Below are 23,051 nucleotides of genomic sequence, written 5' to 3' on the forward strand. Positions count from 1 at the left end.
GGGAGCGTCTGACGGTGTCTGTGCTCCATGTACAAAAATATTAAGACAACATGCTGTTTCTGTAGAAATACACGGACCAGGTGGGAAGTACAACACGTTTGTGATTTTATAAAATACAGCTCTGCCTTGAAGGAGAGCAGAGCTGCACAAAATGGGACAAAATCTGCAGTGTGAAGAATTTGTTGCATGTAAAGAATAATTTGCAGTTTAATGAAATCAATCGTGAATATTATGTTTGTAAAAAAAAAAAAAAAAAGGTTATAGTTAATTTAACACCTTTAGAAACACATATTCTGTAGAGTCCATGTACACTCAGTGATATGCTTTACTAGTTTGACCACGTTCGGTAAAATATGAAAAAATACAGATTCAGAAAAATGTACAAGTCAAACTTTGTGCATCTGCCTCATTAAGTCTCAATTTCTCAGAAATGCTGAATCACTTCTGGGTTAAGAGAATCGTTAATTGCTAATTTTTCAGTTGAAGGAACGATTGAAATAGTTCTCAGTATGAATTCACTTGATGCTTATATTTCCTATAATTTCACATTACTTTGACTTTTATTACAATGATAATAAAACACAGCGCATTATGCAACCCTAACATGGAGCTAGGACACAGGATATTACATTTTTTCTTGGACAGGATCTGTGCAAAACTGGTGTTGGATAATATATTGATCAAACCTAGGAAACCAAGGAAAACACAGCTTATTGGTCGTCGTGTGACACTTCAGGCGTCATCACGTTCATAAGAATTTAGCTTCGATGTAAGAAGTTTGAGTTTATCTTAGAGTTTTAACTGTTTAAACAGTTTCAGCAGCTGATTAATTATGAAAAAAAACTAAATTTATGGTGGATATTCCTGCTCAAAAACTGTCAACACTCGTATCATGTAACCGGTCAGTTCAGTTCAGTTCAGTTCAGTTGGCTTGTGCACAAAACTGACATTGGCAGCTACATACTGGATCTTCCAGGTATTCTTTGTCAAATGGGTTTGTTTCAGCTTAGGTCAGAGGAAGAAATCCTTGGCCAACGAGAACCCTGTTGAGTATGAGAAGAAAGTTCTGCAAAGCTCAACATGTGGATGTGGATTCTGACCTTCAGCTCACCACCTTCTCCTCTCCCCGGTCTCTCTTGTCTCTTCTAGGTGGCCTTCCATATGAATTTAAAGTGGTGATCGCCGGGAACCACGAGCTGACCTTTGATAAGGACTTTATGGCTGAGCTGGTCAAGCAGGATTACTACCGATTCCCCTCGGTCTCCAAGCTCAAACCAGAGGACTTTGACAATGTCCAGTCGCTCCTCACAAACTGTGTGTACCTGCAGGACTCGGACGTCACCATTAAGGGATTCCGGATATACGGGACGCCATGGTAAGAGCACCAACTGTCCTCTTTCTTTTACCTTCCATCCTAAACTGTCACTGTCTGTCTTTCATAACCGCTGAGTCACATTTCTGCCTCGTTGTGCTGTGGATCCCTGAGGTGAAGGTGTGTCTTCCCCTCTGTCAGTGTCAGTGTCTGGCCGTTCTCCAGCTCCCATCTCTGCAGTAACTCGGTACTCTGCTGTACGCTCTCGGCGAGGGGCCTCTCTTACATGCAGGGTGCTATTCCCAGCTCGCACAGTCTTTTATGAGCTCAGGACCTTCGCCTGCTCCCTGGGTTTACATTACACCTGTGTTTTGACACGAGGTTAAGTGATACGCGTGGTACCGGGACACTGTCAGTGGGCTCTCAGGTGTGGAAAGAAGAAACGCTGGAGGGGGAGAGTGTGTTAGGTCGGGGGAACGGTGTAAGCAGCGTGTATTCAACAGTCAGAGACTGGCGGGAGTGTTGTTAAAGAGAGAAGTGTTCGTGCAGAGGAAATACTTGTAGTCATGATGGAAGAAAACTCACTGCTGTGCTTATTGATGTATAAGCTCTCATGCAGTTTTATTCAGAAAATTTCAGAATCTGTGTTTGTGAATTAGTGTCATTTCTCTGTAAACTGTAAACCGTAACTAGAAGCAAGAAACTCTAGTTTTATGGCTGTGTATAAAAAACCTGTTTGTTCTAAAAGCAACAACAAAATCCAGTCTTTTTACATATCACATAAAATTGTATACATTTTGTTGTATCTTGTAAAACATGAAGATACAAAACCGGTTGAGGTTTGTACAGCCGCCTATTTTAATTCAGATAAAACTTTTTAAAGGAGACTGATATTACTGCTGTATAACTTTCAGCTGCAGGTACATGAAACACATCAGATACACAGAACATACAAAGAAAACATTAAAAAAACATAGATAAACATATTAGTCATATGCTAAAGTTTACCACATAGGGTAAACAGTACATTAAAGCAACAGCGTAATTTAAAACCTGCAGTACGTCCAGTCGTTATCATCCTACTCAGTCATCAGTGAGTATGATATTTATCACTGTCACAATTTGTAGTGGAGTAAGTCATGTAAGTTTTAGTCTTTTATATTGTCTCAAAACTTTTAATGTTTTATCTTACATTTACTCTGATGGATGATAGAGACAAAGCTGTAGTTCACTCTGAACTGTCGTCGTCTTACAGTATCTGAACAGTGTTGCAGTCTGAGCTCGGCTCGCCTACTCTGCAGCCCCACCCCACCCCCCAAACCCCCGTCCTGCTGCGACTGCCTCGGCTCTCTCTGCACAGTGGTTCTCACAAGTGTGCTCCAGACTTAAAATAACTATTTAGGTCACACCTTCATCCTTTAGCGGCTATAATTAGCAGGTTTGCAGCCTGGCTTCAGAAGTGGCTGAGGACAGGAGCGGGGAGGTGGCGGGGGCAGATCCCAGCATTCCTCAGACATCACAGCAGCAGGAAGAAGAGATTACGCTCTCTTTTCCCTCCATCCTTCCTCTTTTCCATCCTTCTGTTTGAAAGAGGAAGGATGCTACCCCCCACCCCCCCCTTTCCCTGGTGGGTGTTTAGTGTGAGGGCTGGTAAGTGTCTGTTGTGACAGCTGGGGGTCTCATGAGAGGCGGAGTGGACAGCTTGGCTGCCCCCCACCCCCCACCCCACCTCTCCTCAGCTTCCTCACCTCCTTCACACCCATATGCCACCGTGGCCTGAGGTCTGGCCTGCCTGTCCACTGTGAGGTCTCACTTAGCCCTGCAATGACCCCTCACTTCATCAACAGCTCGCCAGCTCGCCGCCTGGGTGGCCGAGCTCCTCCGAGCCCTCAGTGGTCTGCCGCTGCAAGCGGGAACGCGACAGCATCACTCAGGAAATGTAGCGTGTAACTACCACCTGATAAACGCTGCTGTAGCTGCAGTGGTCTGTTCTGTTGCTGCTTTAAAGCCACAATTAAAGTCACATTCAGGGGTAGAGATGGTAGTAAAATCCTGCTTTCAAAACTTAATAGTGTGAGCAAAAAAATGTATTTACAAAGTGAGAAAGTAGTTCAAAAACTAAGCTTAAAGCTAAGTATCTGTACTATAAATACTAATTTTCTTCCTTTTTAGTGTTTAATTATTGATTCATGTGCCGAAACAGGAAAACAGTGGATAATCCTTTAGGTGTTTGGTCTAACTGCTCCATATACTGTTTGGTAGTTTCAGCTGTAAAATTGCCTCCTGCTTTATAAGCTCATCATCCATTTGCATGTTGAATTTGACAAGTTGTAACTACAGCAATCAAGTCCATGATGTTAAGTGTAATATTTTCCTCACAAATGTTATATGAATCAGTGATGCCTCACAAAGTGCTGCCTGTATAACAACAAGTTAAAGCTCCATAATTTACACTTTTCCTGTGTTTTATTTGAAGTGTTTATCCATAAGAAGATATATTTGTGGTTTTAAGAACCAAAAACCATCTGTAGTACCGATTTAGTTTTACATCTCCTCTCTCAGGCTTCTCTCTGGAGCTCTAGCAACAACAGGTCGGTGAGCCAATCAGAAGAGAGGAGGCTCTGAGCCTCTCTTCTGATTGGCTGACTGTTTTCTGAGTGATCTGATAAAAAAAATATAGCAGATTTCAGGTAAAACACTCAGAGAAACCAAATCCTACAAGGTTGGATGGTGGGTCCAGGTGGGCGGGGCTTGGGTCACGTCTGAGAGCGTTGACTGTTTTGTTGTGACATCACAAAGTTACAGAAGTCCTAACGGCTGGTTTTAAGGCTCAGTTTCTGAATACAGGCTGTGTGCATTTCTCTGTGGCCTGAGGCTTTGATACTTTCACAGTATTAATATAGAACCTAGACCTGATCTATAATCAAAGAAGACATGGAAATCTACCTTTATACAATGTGGGACCTTTAATGTGTTTCATTATGCTCCACTTATGGGGATTTAACAACTTTAGGGTCTTATTTTTTCACAATATGCCATTATCCTTTTGGTAGAAAATGTATTGTAGAGTATTTTTGGTCACTGATTTGTACAGGTAAATACCAACCAAAAGTCATTTCTTTTTTATTTTTAACCTTAAATGCCACAAATTTTAAAACTTTGAACATTTCAGAACTCGTTGCGTCCCACCTGGGTCCAGCTCAAACTGAAAAATGTCAACGCCAAAAACAAAATGCCATCAAAAGGCTGTTTCCTTGTTTCTTTCCACTTCCTCTTTCAAGAGATCAACTTTGATTTTTTTTTTTGTCCTAAAGAGCTGCTTTAAAAAAAAAAAAAAAAAAAAAAGATTTCTGTTTTTTGAATCCGTCACTCTGTAAGATGAAAAATCAGCTTGTTCCTACTTTTTAACAAAACTCTTATCCGCATGCAGTCTCCCCGAACACCACTACATAAAACACAGCACGTAGATAATCATCAGCACAGTGGAAAAACACAACTTTAATATTCTCTTTACATCTCCTCCACTGTTCATTAAATCCACTAAAATAATTAATTGTTTTAAACAAATTAAACAAAAAAAAACCCACTAATTGCTGGATCAATTAGTCAGACTTGTACTACAGGAGCAGGCAGGTCTCTAAAGTTTTGATATCTCCTGGAAATCGTTGCGAAGCAGCAGGTCACAGCTGTTTACACACCACGAGGCAGGTGCAGGTTTCCATGTGTTCAAGATGGAGGGAAATCCTCTGCACCAACTGACTGATTAGCAACATTACACCCTTCTTTCCATCGCTGCTCCCACCGTTGCCATTATTTTTTTCACGAATCCATCATTTGAATGTCTGTTTTTAAAGGTCTCATGGATAAAAATGACATTCTGCTGCAGCGGTTTTCAAACACAATCCATTTCATAATTATCTGCAGCACGTTGTCAGTTCAGCATGAGGCCGTTTTACAGCAGAAAGATCAATCGACCACTGGTTCTGTGCAACAAGTTTTTCCTTAAAGGATTTTTGACACATCTGTTTCTCATGGCCTCTCATTAGGTCCGACTGTGGGCGAGTAAAGGAGACTTGTTTTCACATCATATCAGTAAAAACCTGCACTTTACCTTGCCGCTAGTCTCAACTTTTTTATCTCCTAAAACTGAGAAATTAAAGTCAGTTCTGAACTCAACTCCTCAGGGATCGATGTGGGTTTGAACAAGGCCAGGCTTTCTCACCGGCATTAGCTGTTTGGTTACTTAAATATGTGTTCACATTGAAATTGTGCCAACAGGTTGCAGCAGTTAATTAATCTCACCAGAGTATTTGAGGAAACAATTATCTAAAAAAAAAAGAAAAAGAAACTGTTGAAAGGAAAATTGCATGATAAGACTAGATTAGATTAGACTTCCTTAAATTACTTTGCTTTAATTGTGTTGTTGTTATTAGTGGGTCATAAATTGCATTTTTCTTTACTTTCATAAAACATTTTCAGTTAAGTAAAGAATTACATGGCCATTATGGCAAAACTTTAATCAGTCAAAAATGTCTTTACATTTCCCCCCAAAACAAAACTGTGCGCTAATGTTTAATGTTTAATTTATGAGAGATGTGAGTTGAGCTGTAGAGCTGTGAGAAAATGTAATTTCATTATCGCCATCATTCTGTAATTTTAACTGTTTCCACCTCCAGCTGAATCAAGTCATTCAGATTCTTGAAAACTACAAAATCCAGCCACTGAAACATGAAAATGAACATGTCTTGAGTAAATAAGACAGAGTCTATGAGGAAAAATCCTTGAGTTTTCATTATCAGGATAAGTAGGTCATATGAATAATTAACAAACAGGGTGGATTAAAATTTTCTAGGGCTGCAACTAAGGATTTTTCCATCAATTAAGATGCTGATTATTGTATTGATTGTCTATGAAAAGCCAAAGGTGACGTTGTCTTGTTGCCTGTTTTTTATGATCAGAAGAGATTCAAAAGCAGAAGTTCCACATATTTGAGAAACTGAAACTTGCAAATATTTTGAATTTTTGTTTGATAAATGACTCAAATGAAAAATCAATCATCAAAAATAGTTGTTTACTATTATTTGTCAATAGGCTAATTGGCTCTAAAATGTTTAAGACCTTGAAGACAATGTCCAGATGTTCACTTCAGCCGGTGCTAAAGTGACTTTACAAGACATTTTTAATACCTTCTAATGCTCCTGATGCTGTGGCCTAAACTCTGTTCTGACCCAGTGTGAGTGAGAGCAGTGTACCGTGAAAGACACACAACACACACTGTTTAATGACAGATGCTTAACAGACCGAATACCTAACCCTCCCAATACTCACACACACTCTCACTCACTCTCTCACACACACACACACACACACACACACACACACACACACACACTGTGGAAAGATGAGCAGGCTTCTGCACCTTGTCAATCAGACCTCTCTAAGAGGGGCTGAAGGTCTCTTGAAGCCTGACAGCTTTGGATTTTATTCACATCGTTAACTCCCTCTGCTCCAGACAACAAGATTTTAGGCAAAGTAAAACTCCTAACTCCTTTTTTATCTGAACTTTAAAACCCATTTAATGTATTAATTAATCTTCTCTTCTTTTTTTTTAATCTTCTGTCTCTAATCTGCTGCTTTAATGCAGGATATGAATTTCAGTTTTTTGCCCTTTGTAAATGGTAAAAAGTCGTTCCAGTCGATCAGTAATGTGACACCTTTTGCTGTAGGTTAAACACTTACAACACTTAAGATCTTTGTTGAAATGTTAGATGATACAACCCAAAGACGGACCAACAGAAAACTAATCTGAAGTGTTAAGTTCATAAACTATAAAACTGAAATATGTTCTGGACATGGTATCACCGTATATAATTTTATCTTTCTAATTTTGAGATTAAAGAAGCTATTTGTAAGTTTTGCTATTGCTACAAAGCTAGCGTTAGCATTAACAGCTGGTTACTCTCCGCTGCGCTGCTTACTCACCAAGAGCTGTGTCCAGCGGTGGAAAGCAACGCCAACGTTAACACTTGTCTATCTATCGCGTCTTTTCTTCTACAAGTTAGCATGCTAACCAGCTAGCCCCGGTCCGTCTCGTCACTGTAGCCACCAATCTGCCCCGAAGACGCAGCGCTGCTCAGAGGACGTATTATAACCTCTTGTCTTTCAAACGCAAAAGTGGCCGAAGCTCTTGTCAAGCGACAATCGCCAACACCCGCTCCCGACAAGAAACCACGTCCGACGACAGAGAAACGTTACGAATAACCCCTTTAGGTGGCGGTGGAAACATTTTTTATTTGGCAAAATATACACCACACTAATGCTGAAGAGATTAGTCAGTGCATCATGCAATTTCGATAATTGATCAATCATTTATTTCATATTTCCCCTCCAAAATATTCCAAATCATTTGCTTTTCTCCAATGTAAATATTTGCTGCTTTGTTTGGTTCCCGTCATTGTAAACCAAATACGTTTTGACTTTTGAAGACACAGTTTTGAGCTCTGTGATGTGGAATTCGTCAATATTTTGTGGACTAAATTATGAGTCAGTTGAAATAAATAATGAAAATAATCAGTAGTTGCTGCACAGACTCTCACATATTCAGCTCAGACATAAATACAGACGGAGCGACGGCAGGCTGGTCACAGATATGTGAAGAATCCTGCTGCTTTTACCGACTCTGATAAGCTGCTGACTGATTCAGAGCAGAGAGGTATGAGCAGGGAAGAGGGAGACTCTCTCTCTCTCTCTCTCTCTCTCTCTCTCTCTCTCTCTCTCTCTCTCTCTCTCTCCCTCCCTCTCTCTCTCCCTCCCTCTCTGTCTCTCTCTCTCTCCCTCTCTCTCTCCCTCCCTCTCCCTCCCTCCCTCTCTCTCTGTCTCTCTCTCCCTCCCTCTCCCTCTCTCTCTCTCTCCCTCCCTCTCTCTCTCCCTCCCTCTCCCTCTCTCTCTGTCTCTCTCTCTCTCTCTCTCTCTCTCTGTAGGGATTAACCTGTTTTGTGATTCAGGACTTGACCACAACTTGACTCGAAAGTCAAACTGTTGCTGCTCCTCCTGCTGCCTCCTCCCCAGCCCTCAGCTCTCCTCTCTCCTCCTCTGCCTCATCCACTGTGAAGGCACTATCCTCTCATCCCTTCCTCCCGCTTCATCTAATTTTTTCTTTCTACTTCTTTCTCATCACAAATTTTCTTTTTTCTCTTGTCTTGGTTCTTCTCCTCCTCTCTCTTCGTTCCCTCCCATCGTCCTCTTCTCCGTTTTCTTGCTTTCTTCTCCCTGCCTCTTGTCCTTTCCTCTCCTGTACTTTCTTTTCATTTCCTGTCTTTTTTTTTCTGTATTTCTCCTCTCCTCTTTCTTCACAGTGCTCGGAGTTAAGTTTGTTAATAATAATAACATTTTTGGCCGGAGCGAAACAGCGGGGCCCAATAAACGTGAATGTAACGGACCTGCTGAGCGGTGAACTTGCACCATTGATCGGCTGTTGGGAGTTTCCTCACTGTCCGTTGCTCTTTCAAAATGATTTGGTATGAACAAGGACTTTCTGGACAAACCTTATCCACTTTATATAGAAGACAGTCGCCTGTATTTCCCTGCGTATGAGGTTGAGGTTAGGCTTTCCCCCTGCAGGCGCACCACCTCTATGCTGACCAGGCAGCAGCTGACATGAACTAACTTTCTCTCCGAGTGATTATTTTACAAGTAAATACAGCTGAAATCACAGCACAGTCTTTGTCTTTAACTTATGTGTTTGGTGATTTTGTCAGAGAAAAGTTATAAAAACAGGAGCAGCTTTGAAGTAACAGCTGGTTAACACATAGTCTTAATGGGTCCAGTTTCAGCCACTAGTTCATACTTGTTCGGCCATGTACTACATTTTACGCCTATTCTTGTTTATTATAATATCACAGAACATTTGGACCTAAACAAACAGTTAAAGCAGTTATATTACACAAGTCACAAGCTGTATTTTATTTTATTTCCCAGTGATCCCAGTGTTTTTACAAAAGTCTTGGTACATTCCCAAAGAGTTTGTGTAGTGGGCTAGTTGGTGTTTTATGAGCCAGTATAAGCACTTAAATGCCCCGACCACAGCCTTGTGCTCTAGGACAATTGTGGGTTGAGAACGAAAACTAATAGCCAAAACACGTAGGATGTTATTGATGAAATTATTATTTAGATAAAATAGATGGGTATCTACTTAACAGTAATGGACATTTTTCAGTTATCATACATTGTTTTATGTTAAATCAGTTCTCTGTAGCTGTTGCCTCAGGTTTTACGTGCATGTGTGTGTGTGTGTGTGTGTGCGCGGGTGTGTGTGTGCGCGCGCACGTGTGGAGGGACTAAGACACACACAGTGAAACGATGCAACAGAGAAAATCAGCTGCGTATGAACCGGAAAACGTAGCAGAGACTCTGAGCTGAAACGAAACGAGTGCACGTGAATTAGGTAAATAACATAATAAAATACTTTCTTTTTAATCTATTATTATTATTATTTATTTATTTTCCTTTGTTTTCTTGCAATACAAGGGGAAACACTGGTACTTACTTGGGTTGCTGTTAACCAATGAAATGGCAATCAATGTTTTTGTTGGTTTATTCCACAGCAAATCAGTCTGCTGGCTTTTTTTCGTGTGTGTGTGTGTCTCTGCGTGTGTGTCTCTGTTTGTCCGTGCGCGCCTTCCAGAGGCGGCAGATTAAATCCGACTGCCCTCATTTGACTCTCTGAAGCTCACCTCAGAGGAAACCCGCAGGGCCAAATGCAGATTTGTCATTTGCAGATTTTAGTTTTATTCATTTATTCATTTTTCACTGTAAAGGTCAGGTGTGTGTGTGTGTGTGCGTGTGTGTGCGTGCGCGTGTGTGTGTGCATGTGTGTGCGTGCGTGTGTGTGTGTGTGAGTGTGTGAGAAAGAGATGTACTGATACACAGTGATGATGTATGAATATCGGCATGTTTAGCCTCAGTTGTTGTTGTTTGAAGGAGGGGAGAGATCTGTGAGAGTTTTCTGCTGGTCTCCTTTTGCCCTCCTCTCCCCATCTTTCTATCCATCTGTCTCTCTCTCTTTCTCACTGTTTGTCTGCACTACATGGCCTTTTGTTTACTTTTGCTCCAGCTAATGAAAATCTTAATGTTGAAACATACAGTTGTATTTTAGATGATCGTGTGTTTCCGTTCCCGTTTCGCTACGAAAATGCCCCCATGAACAAAGCAAAGGCCCATAGAGAAACAGTTTTCCCAGTTTGGCTTGGAAGAAGTTTACTGGCTTGCACAGAGCACGGACCTCAACCACATCCAGCGCCTCTTTTAGGTGAAGTAGAACGAGCCAGACTTTACTCACTCGTGCTCTTGTGGCTGAATGGGAGCAAAAACCCTGCTGCCAAGATCCTCTGGAAAGACTTCACAGAAGAGCAGAGGCAGATTAATTCATGGTTTTGGAATGAATCCTCGTCTATCGCATATGGGTGTAATGTCCAGGTGTCCGCATACTTTTGTCCATGTAGTGTATGGCAGGAAGGACCTGTTACCGTCTTCCATCTCTGTCTCTCTTTCTCTCTCAGGAAATGGCCTTTTGTTGAATGAACATCCTGGTGCTGTAAAATAAGGACCACCCCTGACCCTTTACACACACACACACACACACACACACACACACACACACACACAGAGTTCCTCTCCTTCTGGGAAAAAGCGCTTTTAAAAGACTGGGTTAAGTAGTCGCAATATTCTTTTAATTTTTCATTATGAACAACAAAATAAAAACGCTGAATAAATCTGACAGAAACAAAACAACCTGAAACCACAAAGAAACAAAAGAAGGAAAAAGAAGTTGACTTAATTTGGACCCTTATTGTCTATTGAAGTTTTCTTCTTCTCTAACTGGACGTAAAATATCCACAGAGCTGATGCAGACTTCATTCATCCACAGTCAAATATTCATGTGACAAAACGTCTGTTTTCAAATCTGCAGGTCTGAATTTACATTGAATTACATTAAATTACGTTAAAATGTCAAAAAGAAAATATTTCCATGTCTTAAAGATGTTAATCACAACCCAAACATATGATCTGATTCAATGCATATTTCATTTTGTTGATATTAATCAACTTTTCCTGTAATTTTTCTTGCAGCTTTTGAATATTTGAGAGATTATAAAGACCAGAGCCATTTCGACTGTTACCTCTACATACATCCCAATACAGGGCAGGTTATGATATTTAGTATGACAATAAAAATAATTCATAACGCTGAAGGATTTTTATACTTTATACTTCTGTGATAATTACAAAGTCGTTAATTTTTACTCCACAACTTCAACTCCTAAACTTGCTTTTTGTTCCAAAGGGAAAAACATCGGCGTGATCTTTGGATTAATTCAGTAACTTTGTCTGTGCTACTATGAGCTTCTTTTTAAAACTCCGATGTATTTGGACAGCTCTACGACACGTGAGTGAAAGTGAGTCCAGACATTTTTAACTTCATGTTGTTTTCATCTGTCCACGTCGCTGAGGTCTGACATTTGTGTCGGCTGCTTTTAGCTTAATCACCCCTAAGTCACCTCTTCGCCGGCGCCAGCCTCTGTCAGTTTGTGTTGGCTGCCTGCCCACCACACACACACACACACACACACACACACACACACACACACTGTTTTCTCTGTCAGTCAGAGTGTGAGCACATGGCAGCGCTACCTCCAATGAGGCAATGGGCCCTGACAAATGTCCGTCACCGAAAAGTCAAGGGCTTCGTGTTCGCTCTGCCCTCGTCTCTTTAACTCTGCAGACGGATCGTTCGGTGAAACTTCCTGAACCTGCATAATGTCACGTTGTGATCGAAACCTTGTATCAGAGGGAAATGTGGATTTCTTTCCTTTTTTTTCCAATTAAACATTCGCCATCCAAGTTTTACAATGCGAAATATCAAATTTGAAAATGAAGAGTAATGGTATTTGTGTAATGTCTGTTTACAACCTCTTTCTCTTTTAGTTTATTTTTGTCCAGAAAAAATTAAATGTGAGTGATGATCAAAATAATTAGTCAAGTAGTTGATCAACAGAAAATGAATCTGCAGCTTATACGTCAGTAAACTGCAAATCTTTTGATGGTCAGTTAAAACAGGTAATGGGGAAACTATAATGGATATCTTTTACTGTTTTCTGACGTGTTATAAACAAAACCGTTAATTGATTAATAAATAATTTTTAGTTCCATCCTCAAACATGACCAACATGAAACAGGCATGAACAATTAACTATTATTAGTATTTTAAAGGCCGTCATTAGGAGTCGTTAGGACACAATTTGTTTTAATTTGGCAAATTAACCTTGCATCAAACAACTGACTGTTCTCAGTCATGGTTTTTAGTTTCCTCAGGTACAGACCAGCCTGATCACTCATCAATTAATCAATGAAAATTGTATAAATAAAGATAAAAACACACACACACAAAAAAGATTTTTAAAAAGAGTGTTTTATAGTGGAGATGCATTTTTGTAACTTGTCTGTCCCAGATGGAGGATTACAATTTGAAATGTGATCAGATAAACAAATTAAAGATGTTTGTCAAGCTAGAACTAAGGCAGATTTTTCTTTTTACAGTTTTCCAACTCAACTTTTTTTGAAATGAAGTGTTTTCAGTCTGACAGCAGTGTCACATTAATTACAGTAATATTTCAGAACTAATGAGATAATGATTTATTGATGTTAAAATGTGACACCTTTACTTAACGGAGCGGAGCATCTGTTAAAGGGGCCGGATTGTGGTGGACACTGCTGTGTGTGTGTGTGTGTGTGTGTGTGTGTGTGTGTGTGTGTGTGTGTTAGATTGTATGTGCACGTGGTTGTTGGCTTGGTGCGCCCATGGGAGCTGGTGCAGCTGCAGGTGGTCGTCAGGTTACAGATGTGGGGAGATTCAGACTGTATGGAGCCTCCCGCAACTGGTGATGAAGGCTTGGAGGGAGGAGGAGTGTTGGGGGGGGGGTGTGTGTTGATATAAAGGGTTTTGCGGTGTATGTCAGGGGGGTGAATGAGAGGGTTAAGTGATGGATTTGTCATCGCGCCCTCACTCTCTGCAGCATGACGGCTCACAGTGTTGGCTGCTAAATGACTCACCCTGCGCACACACACACACACACACACACACACACAGGTGCATATGCACAAACACAGGCTTGTTTCTCGAATGGCCGTTATGCAACAAAAATATGAAACAGTCAAAATCAAAAAGTGCAACATACTGGAAACCGACAAACACGCCCTGTACGTCCTCACAGAGGTGTGTTAAATGTTTCACATCTCCCTGACTCGTCCTGGCGCACCACCCACCCCCACCCCGAGATGAGCCCCCAATATGTCAGAGAGAGAGTGATGGGTCCTCGCCGTCGTTTAATAAAGCTCTCCTCCATGGCCTTATGTGCATCAGTCACTGGCCAGGCAGGCAGAGGTCTGCCGCACGACGGCCGGCAGCTCCATCAAACACTGCTGGGCCTTGAAAAGGGCTGACGCAGCCAAAATCCTGCTCTGGATCCAGACCACAGCGTGAGATCTCCTGCACACACACACACACACAAAAAAGAAATGATCCAGTTTAATAAGTCATTTATTCTGGTGTTGCCTTGTTCAAGAGTCATGAGTTTTGTTGTCAAATATATTTTTCTACACAAGGAAACAAAAGCAATTCTTCCAGCAGGGAAAAATCCTAAAATCCTGCTTTGTTTTTTTTCCCCTTTGCTTTGTTCTGTTCCGTGTTCAATCACTTTCTACCCAATTGCAAATCAAGACACGTTGAGAATTGTGTTGACATTTTCTTGACACTTGTGTCCTGGATCCAATAAAAGACAGATTAGTCATTTAGTTTGGTATTGATTTGAAAACATCTCCAGACGTCAGGATTTCGGACTGTATTGATCGTTATTTTTGGATTGAAGAGATGCAGTGTTCCTTCGGTTGAAGCGTTTGTGTCTTTTTTTACGCCGGGGAATCGTTTCATTAATGTGGCTGATTTAGTTCAAAGTATAAATTCATTCTTGATTTTGACATTTGTAGGTAAGTCTGACCTCCCGCTCTGCTCGTCTCGCAGCGTTATCGGGGGGAGGATAACGAATCACTTAAAGTCTTTGACCTGTTTATGTCTTCTGTGAGGTTTCTCATCTGGACTATAATATAAACCAACAGCTGATTGCTCTGTGACTAAAAGTAATGGTGTGACATAACGGAGAGAGACCGCTGTGTTTGTGTTTCTGCTCTGGTGTTAGCGCTGCTCTGAGGTCAGGTCGGTGTTTGTCGCTGGCGGTGTGGACAGACTTTGGTTACAGCACACACGGAGCCTCCAGCTGGAAGGTAATTGTTCCTGTCGGTTTGCATGTCTGCGTTTGTGTGTGCGTGTTTGAGAGTGTGAGACCTCGGCCGACCCCGTCTGACACGTCGTCTGACACGTCGTCGGCCTCGTCCCTTCGATGAGGTCACTAAAGACAGATAAGGAACGCCGTCTTGTCTCTCTCTTGTGTGACCACACTTGTGGAAAATCCTAAAATAACAGGACTTGTTTTTCAGTAAATTGTTACTGTTTGTCTGTGTGTTGTGATATAAATGTGCAGAGATGGCAGCTGTGCGAGTCGCCTGCCTCTCGTCACCTAATATGGTTTCCATCTTTTTATTTGGATGCCCTTGATTTTCTTCACGGGTGTGAAAAACGCACGTCCATCTGCGGCAGCGAGACACTTAATGGCAGGCTAAAAGGTGATGCGTCTCACCTTCAGCTAATTCTGGTTGGAGACGTTGACGTGTTTCTGGCCAGGGTTTGTTTTTATTTTGTCAGCTTCTTGGATTCTGATTCAGAGCTTGGTTGAGCTTTTGTCATTTTCCTGAATGTCTGATCTTCATTTCTGCAAAGTTCTGACCTAGATGACACCTGGGGGAACGGGTATTGTACTTTTTTGATGCCAACACAATGTGTCTGTTGAATCAAACTAGAGAAAATCTTTCACTGAATGGCCGGTCAGATTCATAGTTTGCATGATTTTATAATTTCTGATTATTATTTATTTCTCGCACACCTCTAATTTTTTTCATTAGAAGTTTTAAGTTTTAAGTTGTTTATATTTTTAAATATAAGATATAATTTTGACATTTTACCCTTATTTCTTGCTACATGTGTTAAACTGTGTATTTTCTGTCTTCGTGCTGATGCAAAAGCTCTGCTTGGGATACGTGTTTCAAATTAACATGAGCTATAAACACATCTGATACAACACGTTACAATTGTGTATTCAGTTTTCTCTGTGTGCATCCATTGTGTGTGTCCGTATCAAATAAACAACATGAAAGAGAACAGCAGCGCAGTTTGTTAGTAGTGAGCATGTAAACGCAATCAACTCCAGGAAACAGCCCAAAAGCTCCGGGGTTTCTGGGCAGGAGGAGGAGGAGGTGGATGTTGACATGCGATAACCAGCCGTTTTCTCGTTCTCGGGAAAAACCAAACGGCACAAATAATAAAGCCTGAAAACGGCGTTAGATGAGGTCGCAGTGACAACACCGCGGACTGGCCTTCTCTGCAGGCTGCAGTGTGTGACCCCCGGAGGGTTTGACGCGCTGCTACGAGTCTGACCAGTAAACAAGAGACCTCCGAGTCCATGTGACTTCTGTTTGTAAGCCCTGGTTCCCGTGTACCTGACCAAATACATCAAGGGACTCTTCTGCACTGTGGTTGAGACCTTTTCTTCCTTTTATGTAAGCATGAAAAATGACTTCCTTCGGCACAGTTGCTCCCTCCGACTCAACCACCAGCGTCCTCGAAGACCTTTTTTCTTCTCCAAGAAAACACACCAAGGTCAGGTTCCACTTTGCTCTAAAAGAACAGACATGCAAAGGTCAACAGCGCTACCTTTCTTCCGGTGAACGGATATGAAAGGTTCACAGAGGAGTGTAGTGTAGTGTGTGTTGCCCCTAACTGACATGTTTGGCCCTCCAATGATGGCCTTGTGCTTTCGGAGTGGCGTCCCCGCTCTTTCATCACGCTGAAAGGGCTCTGAAGTGCGAGTTTCCTATAGATGTTCTGTAGCTGCTTTTGGAAAGCCTCACCTCTTCCTCCCCTCCCTCTCCTCCTTCCTCCTTTTCTCTTCTGTCTCATTTCTTTCTGTCCCTTGTCATTGAATGGATAAATGTGTGGAGGCTGCTTGACGAGACAAAATTCGGAGAGGAGAAGAAAGGAGAAGGGAAATGGAGGAAGGAAAGAAGAAGCTTGAGCGGGAGGAGAACAGGTTAAGGAGGTGGAGGAATGGAAGAGAGACTGCTGATGAGGGCGGCCTGCCTTTTCAGCCTGTTTCACAGTAGCTGGCTACCTGCTCGTGTCAGTGGTTGTGTGGTGACCTTTGACCCCGTGGCTGGCGAGCTTCAGTGGCAGCGTCAGCTTTAATTAGAGAGCCACACGACTCGACGCTCTGCAGAGCCTCTGATCCTCCACTGCAAACGTTCAGGCTCAGGCTGGAGCGGGCAGAGGGGACGACAGATGCACGTAATGACAGACAAACACACACACACACACACACACACACAGATGGTGAGATCATCTACTTCCTAAAGAGGAGATCTCGGGAGAAGAGTTCAGTATCATTTCAATCTTATGAACAACACTTTGTAAAATAATTTTTCGTTTTCTATATTCTTATCTTTCAATTTTTTATTGTGTTTTTGTTGTTATCCTTTTGACATTTTTAACCTTTTATTATCAGCAAATAGATGGGACGGACAAGAAACATTTCAGAGAGGACAGGAATGCTTGCAAGGAGCCTCATACGCATTTCAAATTGCTAACATTTGCCAACATTAGAAAACCACTTAAGTGTCAAATTTGTTGGCTTCAAAAGAATTCAGCTCTCGGAGGATGTAGCTGCTTTTATCGTCCTGTTCTTCTCACCTAGTCAGTTTTGATTTAGTAGTTAGTTAGTTTCCTGCTGGTTTGTTGTTAGTGATTCGAGTGTTTTTATGTTAGAGGGGATGAAGTTTAAGCATTTAAGGATTCAGTGCATCTGAGAAATGTCTAACGAGGCTAATGCTCCGTGAGAGCTATATAACAGAACTGGAGTTGTTCCAGTGCTGCCGAAAATACTGAATCAGTAGACATGTCTGTGCACTGATCTGACACCATGTCTTGTATTAACAAACTGTAGAGTTTCACATCCAGATAAAGCCGCGGTTTTCCCGTAAATCAGTTCTTCTTTGCTGCTCTAAAAGAGTAGCCTGAACAGGAAGTTGTGCTTTGCAGCCACAGCCAGGTACTGTTTTAGCTGTTAGCTGCTAGCGAAACACTGTTAAAGTTGCACCAGTAAAAAGGCAACGTGCACAGTATGTGAGGCTTTAATTTGGAGGAGTGGCGCTAGGACGTCTAGTGTAGGCGGTGTTCTTTATTACTAGATTTATTTTTTTAGTCAAAGTTGGATAATAAAAGAAAGATTCTATGTCATTCGTGTATTTGTTAATGTTTTCCAGAAGGTTTAACCTGAGCCAAGTCATACCACAATCACATCAATCATATCACATCCATACAGGGTTAGTGATGCACAGCTGTTAAAAATTGTCAACACAGTGGTATTGGATCAGTACTCTGTGTCGTTCAGGTATCAGAACAACTCTAACCGCCGTTGTCTTCACTCCTAACTTAATCTAAACTTAATCGTGATGGATGGGACGATTCCTGCAGCAGTGGAGTAGACCATGTCTTTATTGCCGTGTTGTACTGAAGTCATTTCAGACTGCGTCTCTGCAGACTGAAGACGGAAGCTTCAGGTTTTGGGGTTAATTCACCAAAAGTCACAACACGGGTACCGCTGCAACATCGGCACATATGATTACGGTTGCAGTTGCAGCACATTCACAGCTTTTGTTTTTTGATGAAGTTTTCAAATATTCACTCAGAAAGGAAAACAAATATGCAGACGCTGATAAAGGTGTTCTACTCAGAAAACAGATTTGAGTCTGAGCTTTAATCTTTATGTATTTCATCCTTGGATTTCTTGACATGAAGTTAGTTTGGGTATCTAAATGGTTGAGAGCACTGTTGGCAGAAACAGTTGGTACCTGACCCAAGAAAAACTTCTTCCTGTCAGGAATCCTTTCTGTTTTCCTCTGCGGTTCAACCGCTGTAGTTTTCCTCCAGCGGCTACACTCGGCCTTCAAAGTGTGCTACATTTCCAAGAGGATTAATTAGATTAAACGGAGTGTTTGCTCAGTCCTTAAAGTGTTTGTGTTTTCTCCTGCAGAACTGTGTGGCAGCATTTTTTTTTTTTCCTCTAAAGAGAATAATCAGTCGCATTAAGGAATAATGAAGGGATTTGTTTGGCGGTTTGCAACCTGTGGGACCAGGCTGCTGTTTGTGGCTGCAACAAAAATCCACACTGTTGATTTACATTGTGTGTTCCCCACCACCCCACCCACCCCCACCTTGTCCGTCCATTTAAATCTCGCCAGGGCTGCTGTGTTTTGCTGCTTTCGGTTGTAGCATGTTCATGTTTTTTGAGATTTGTGACGGTTCAGACTGATGGAAAGGCAAAGAATAAAGGCTTAAATAGAAGAGTGGAGAATAGCGGTACAAGATGAGAAGATAAACGATCTTAAAGAAAAATAATAACCATCAAAAATAGAAAGGATCCTGCCAGTATCCTTAACTAATTTCTTCATTTGTCCTTGTTAGCGTTTATAAATCCCTGCTGTTTTCCAGTTGGGGCATTTCTCTAAAATTCTTGTAAAGCTACCTAATGAGTTTTCACATTGTGTGAGCCTTTTGTCCGTCATTTTGACCTCCAGCCAACGTTAGCGTGCAGCACAGTGACTTTGGTTTGTTCACAGTGGAAGTGGAATTACCAGCCGTTAAGCCTGAACACGGATTCAGCTTCCGCTTGCCAGCATCGCCAACGAAGGTGAAACTGGTAAAACTGGCCTCACCAGGTGGAAGAAATTACACATCTGAGGAGTGCAGTTCTTCTAATACACAGACATTTGTTCCGTGCTAAAATATTTGTCTAGGCGCTCGTTTGAAATTATGCTTTTCACCTGTATGTGTGTGAGGCTGGGGGGAGAGACAAGAAACCTGGAAACACTAGCACAATCCTTTTTAATTAAACCAGGAAAAGATTGTTGTCAGGCAAATGGACTGAGATGCGAGAGAGGGAGAGTGAGCGAGGGATGAAAAGAAAGCCGGCGTTAGGAATACAGCGGGGGATTAAAGACAGTGAGCGAGTGTTACAGACCCCTGGCCAGCTTGCTGCTGTAATGAACATTAGGGCTGCGGCATAAATTTAATGACCTGTGAAACAAACAGCGTGGCCGAGACCAGTGCCTCTGAATGCTAAGTGGCTCTATTATTAATACCAGCTCAGAGATGCCACTGTGTAAACACACTGTAAGTCTCTTTCCCCTATGAGGCCTGTTAAACACACCAAGGCCGTGTGATGGCGGTGCACCGGCTCACCGCGGCTTCCTGAAACGGGGTCACGTCTCTCTTTGTACCTGCAGAATTAATGGCACGTCGCCCGTTAACAGCGTACCTGCGCTAACTAACGGATTATGAATAGCATCGCAGATAATGGCTGTGCAGGTTAGTCACCTTGATAATGAATAGCTTAGTGATGGGGGCAGGTGAGCAAGGGGTAATAAATAGGTTCCATGCTGCTCACAATTTAACAGGTTAGCGAGTGCGAATGAATAGCAGGAGTTCATCCTACTCTGTTTGGTGGCTTGTCATCAATTTGTGCACAGTGTGTTAAAAGAATAGTGATTCAACCAGCATGGAAGGTTATAAAAATAAAATGTTTTAAACCGGAATTCGATTTTTATTTATTTGCTCACGTTTAAATCAAACAAAAGACCTTGAAGAAAAAACTATGGAAAGAGATGTGCAGCCACAGGAAAAACATAATCTCAACCTTAATGATATTAAAACAATATTCACAATGTTAAACTTACAGATAGATAGATGGATAACAATAGGTCCCCTGTTTCTTGTTGACATTCACTTCCGATAAGATGTTTTGTGAAGATTGTTATTTGATAAGTGGGATCCGTGGTGGCTGTTGTCAATTAACTTATCTGTGCAGTTGTTATATAATAAGTATGTAAATAAAAGTACATATTTGAGAAATATTCATTTTAGTTGTAAGAAGTTGAGTTTTCTGAGATAAGGGGCAGATGATGCGGTTTGTTGGTCTTTTTTCAGGGTAAAACCCGTCACTCAGGACGTGATGTAGATTATATTTTAGGTTTGTTTGATTGTTTGGAATCAGAAGAGGCAGATAGACAGGGATTACCACAACAGCACATTAAACCTCGCACCTTGCAACTTTGAAATGGTACAGTGATTGTTCCTTTATGGGGGAAGTAATCCTTAAAAACCCTATCTTATGTCCTTCCCATACTTCCTGTTCAAACTGAAAATATGTCAAATTAGAGAAGCAAAACTCAGCATGCAGTTGTTGTTATGTGGCTTGTGTGCAGTTAAGAAGCCATTCTGCAGGTATGGGGGGGGGGGGGGGAGCCCTGAGTCTGATTACAAGTGATACAGGCTTAATCAAACGATCCAGCACAGCATGGTGCACAAGGGGGGACTAGGAGAGCCCAGAGCCAGCCAGATGTCTGCGACATGAGGAGGAATACATGACATGAGGAGTCTGCTCGAGGCTATAAAATGCAATCACAATTCCCTGGAAGGGAGCCCAAGATGGCACAGCTACCAGCCGGGTAGTAAAGGCGGCCTGTCAGCAGACGGTCCCCTTGCTCCCCCTCCTGAACCCGACCTCAGGCTACCTGCTCATTCAACAGAGGAGATGCTAAACCTGCGGGCCGCTCCTCCAGCAGACAGGCAGCAGTGAGTTTCTGTCATTATCAATGCTGCGGTTACGAGGGGAGCACGTGTATGTCTCTGACATCTGAATCTGCCCATCTGTTTGTTTTTTCTCTGCTGTGTTTGTCCTGGTGTATTTGTGTGTACACTGGCAGATCCTGGGCTCAGCAGGACTCCATCTTGTTTTCCGTCCCATGCTGTGTCTCACGCTTTGAGGGGATAAATATTTGAAAAGCAGAGGAAGCCCTGTGTCCCCAGCTCCTGTGGCCTGAGGTGTGCCAGCCCTTGCATTAGCTGAACCTAAACATAGACTTCAGCTCAGAGTGTGCCTCGCTGTCCTGGCCATTATTTTCTGTATAGCTGGGTGTGAAAGGTCACCAACTTAAGTGCTGGTGCTGCTGAATTCAGTAAGATGTAAAAAGCTCAGATGAATAAGTAATACCATCAATGACAACAAGCCTGGACACGACACTGGAGATGCTAAGTGCTCAAAGGTTTTTTGATAGAGAGAAAAGAGGGCCAAGCTCTGCTGTGAGTTTTCTTGCAAGTTTTAGAAGGAAGAAAACATGAATGATTTAAGATGGAGTGAAATGGGAAAAGACGAGGCAAAGGCTCAATCAGACTGTTCACGAAGTTCTGTTTTTCGCAGTTCACATCCTCTGAAAGCAGCCAACACGTCTAGTTTGGTACAGAGCACATCACAGAGGGTGAGGTTACCCGTCTGGACACCTCTCCTCACACATAGGTTTGGTTGCTTTGGCTCTGGGGCTGTTTTTCATGCTTCGACTCCCTTAGTTCCCGTAAAGGGAAATCTTATAGCTACAGCGCACAATTATATTTTAGACAATAGTCTGCTTCCAACGTTGTGGCAACAGTTTGGGGAAGGCCCTTTCCTGTTTCAGTACGACAATGCTCCCGAGCACACTGCCAGCTCCAAAGAAACATGTTCTTTTTTTTGTTGTTGTTGTTTTTTATAAAGAGTATGGTCTTAAAGAACTTGACAGACCTGCACAGAGCTGTGACCTCGACCCCATCCAGAACCTGTAGGACGAGGTGGAATGAGCCAGACCTTATTGCCCAACATCAGCGTCTGAAAGGGGAAAAAGATCCCAGGTTCAGAAATCACGTGGAATAAAGACGTGCAGAATAAAGATCAGATATCTGGGTGTCTGCATACGAAAATTTTGAGCTAAGTGGACGAGTTCTTAATATTTTTGTTAAACTGGATTCGATTGAGTTATTTATTTAGAGCGGACTTTAATCGAAACTGGCAAACTTCTCTAATTACATAAAGTTAATGATAAAAGATGAGCTGATTTCGTTGAACTGATTACGATGATTTTACAGTGTAGGACAACAAGAACATCACAGAATATCAGAGCTCTCTGGAAAATGGACTTAACATTCACCACGGCTGCAACTGGATTTCTAAGTAGTGTTTTTTTTTTCCAGTCCTCTCCACACACACACACACACACACACACACATACACACACACACACACACACACACACACACAAACACCCTCGCACACATTTCGTCTCCCACCGCACCGTGTGGCTCATGTGGGAGATGTGGATTGTCTGTAGCGAGCCATCAATCACGGCGGTAACGACAGCTCCATAAACAGAAGGGCAGCCTACCTACTGGTTTCTGCTCGGCGGTGATAGCATTCACATCGTCCCGCAGCACTTCCCTTCCTTCCTGCTGACCTCTGCACAGTTTCAGTGGCAAGGACGGGGGGACTCTCTGCTTATCTCCACTCGCTGGATTTAGACCCACCACGGTGGTGGTAGGAACACCCAGGTGTCAGCAGGGATGTAGCGTCGTAAATAAAAAGGTGGGGAAGCTGTGACCTCTGTTCAGCGATCAGTGTCAGGCAGACAACCAACAATAGAAACAAAACTCAGG

The 23,051-nt window shown here is 42.2% G+C and overlaps 1 protein-coding gene across 2 annotated transcripts in view; it reads left to right on the plus strand.

The window, feature by feature from the left end:
* The window catches only part of mpped2a (metallophosphoesterase domain containing 2a), a 68,214-nt gene that overhangs the window by 30,106 nt on the left and 15,057 nt on the right, over positions 1 to 23,051 (plus strand). For both annotated transcript variants that reach the window (XM_023406296.2, XM_023406297.2), the window contains exon 4: positions 1,150 to 1,375. In XM_023406296.2, the coding sequence (XP_023262064.1) occupies positions 1,150 to 1,375 (226 nt within the window). The remainder of the gene's footprint in view (positions 1 to 1,149; positions 1,376 to 23,051) is intronic.

This window comes from Seriola lalandi, unplaced genomic scaffold (assembly GCF_002814215.2).
Source record: "Seriola lalandi dorsalis isolate HSWRI2012SDOR001 ecotype SW California unplaced genomic scaffold, Sedor1 jcf7180002054299, whole genome shotgun sequence".
In the NCBI taxonomy this organism is placed as follows: Eukaryota; Metazoa; Chordata; class Actinopteri; order Carangiformes; family Carangidae; genus Seriola; species Seriola lalandi.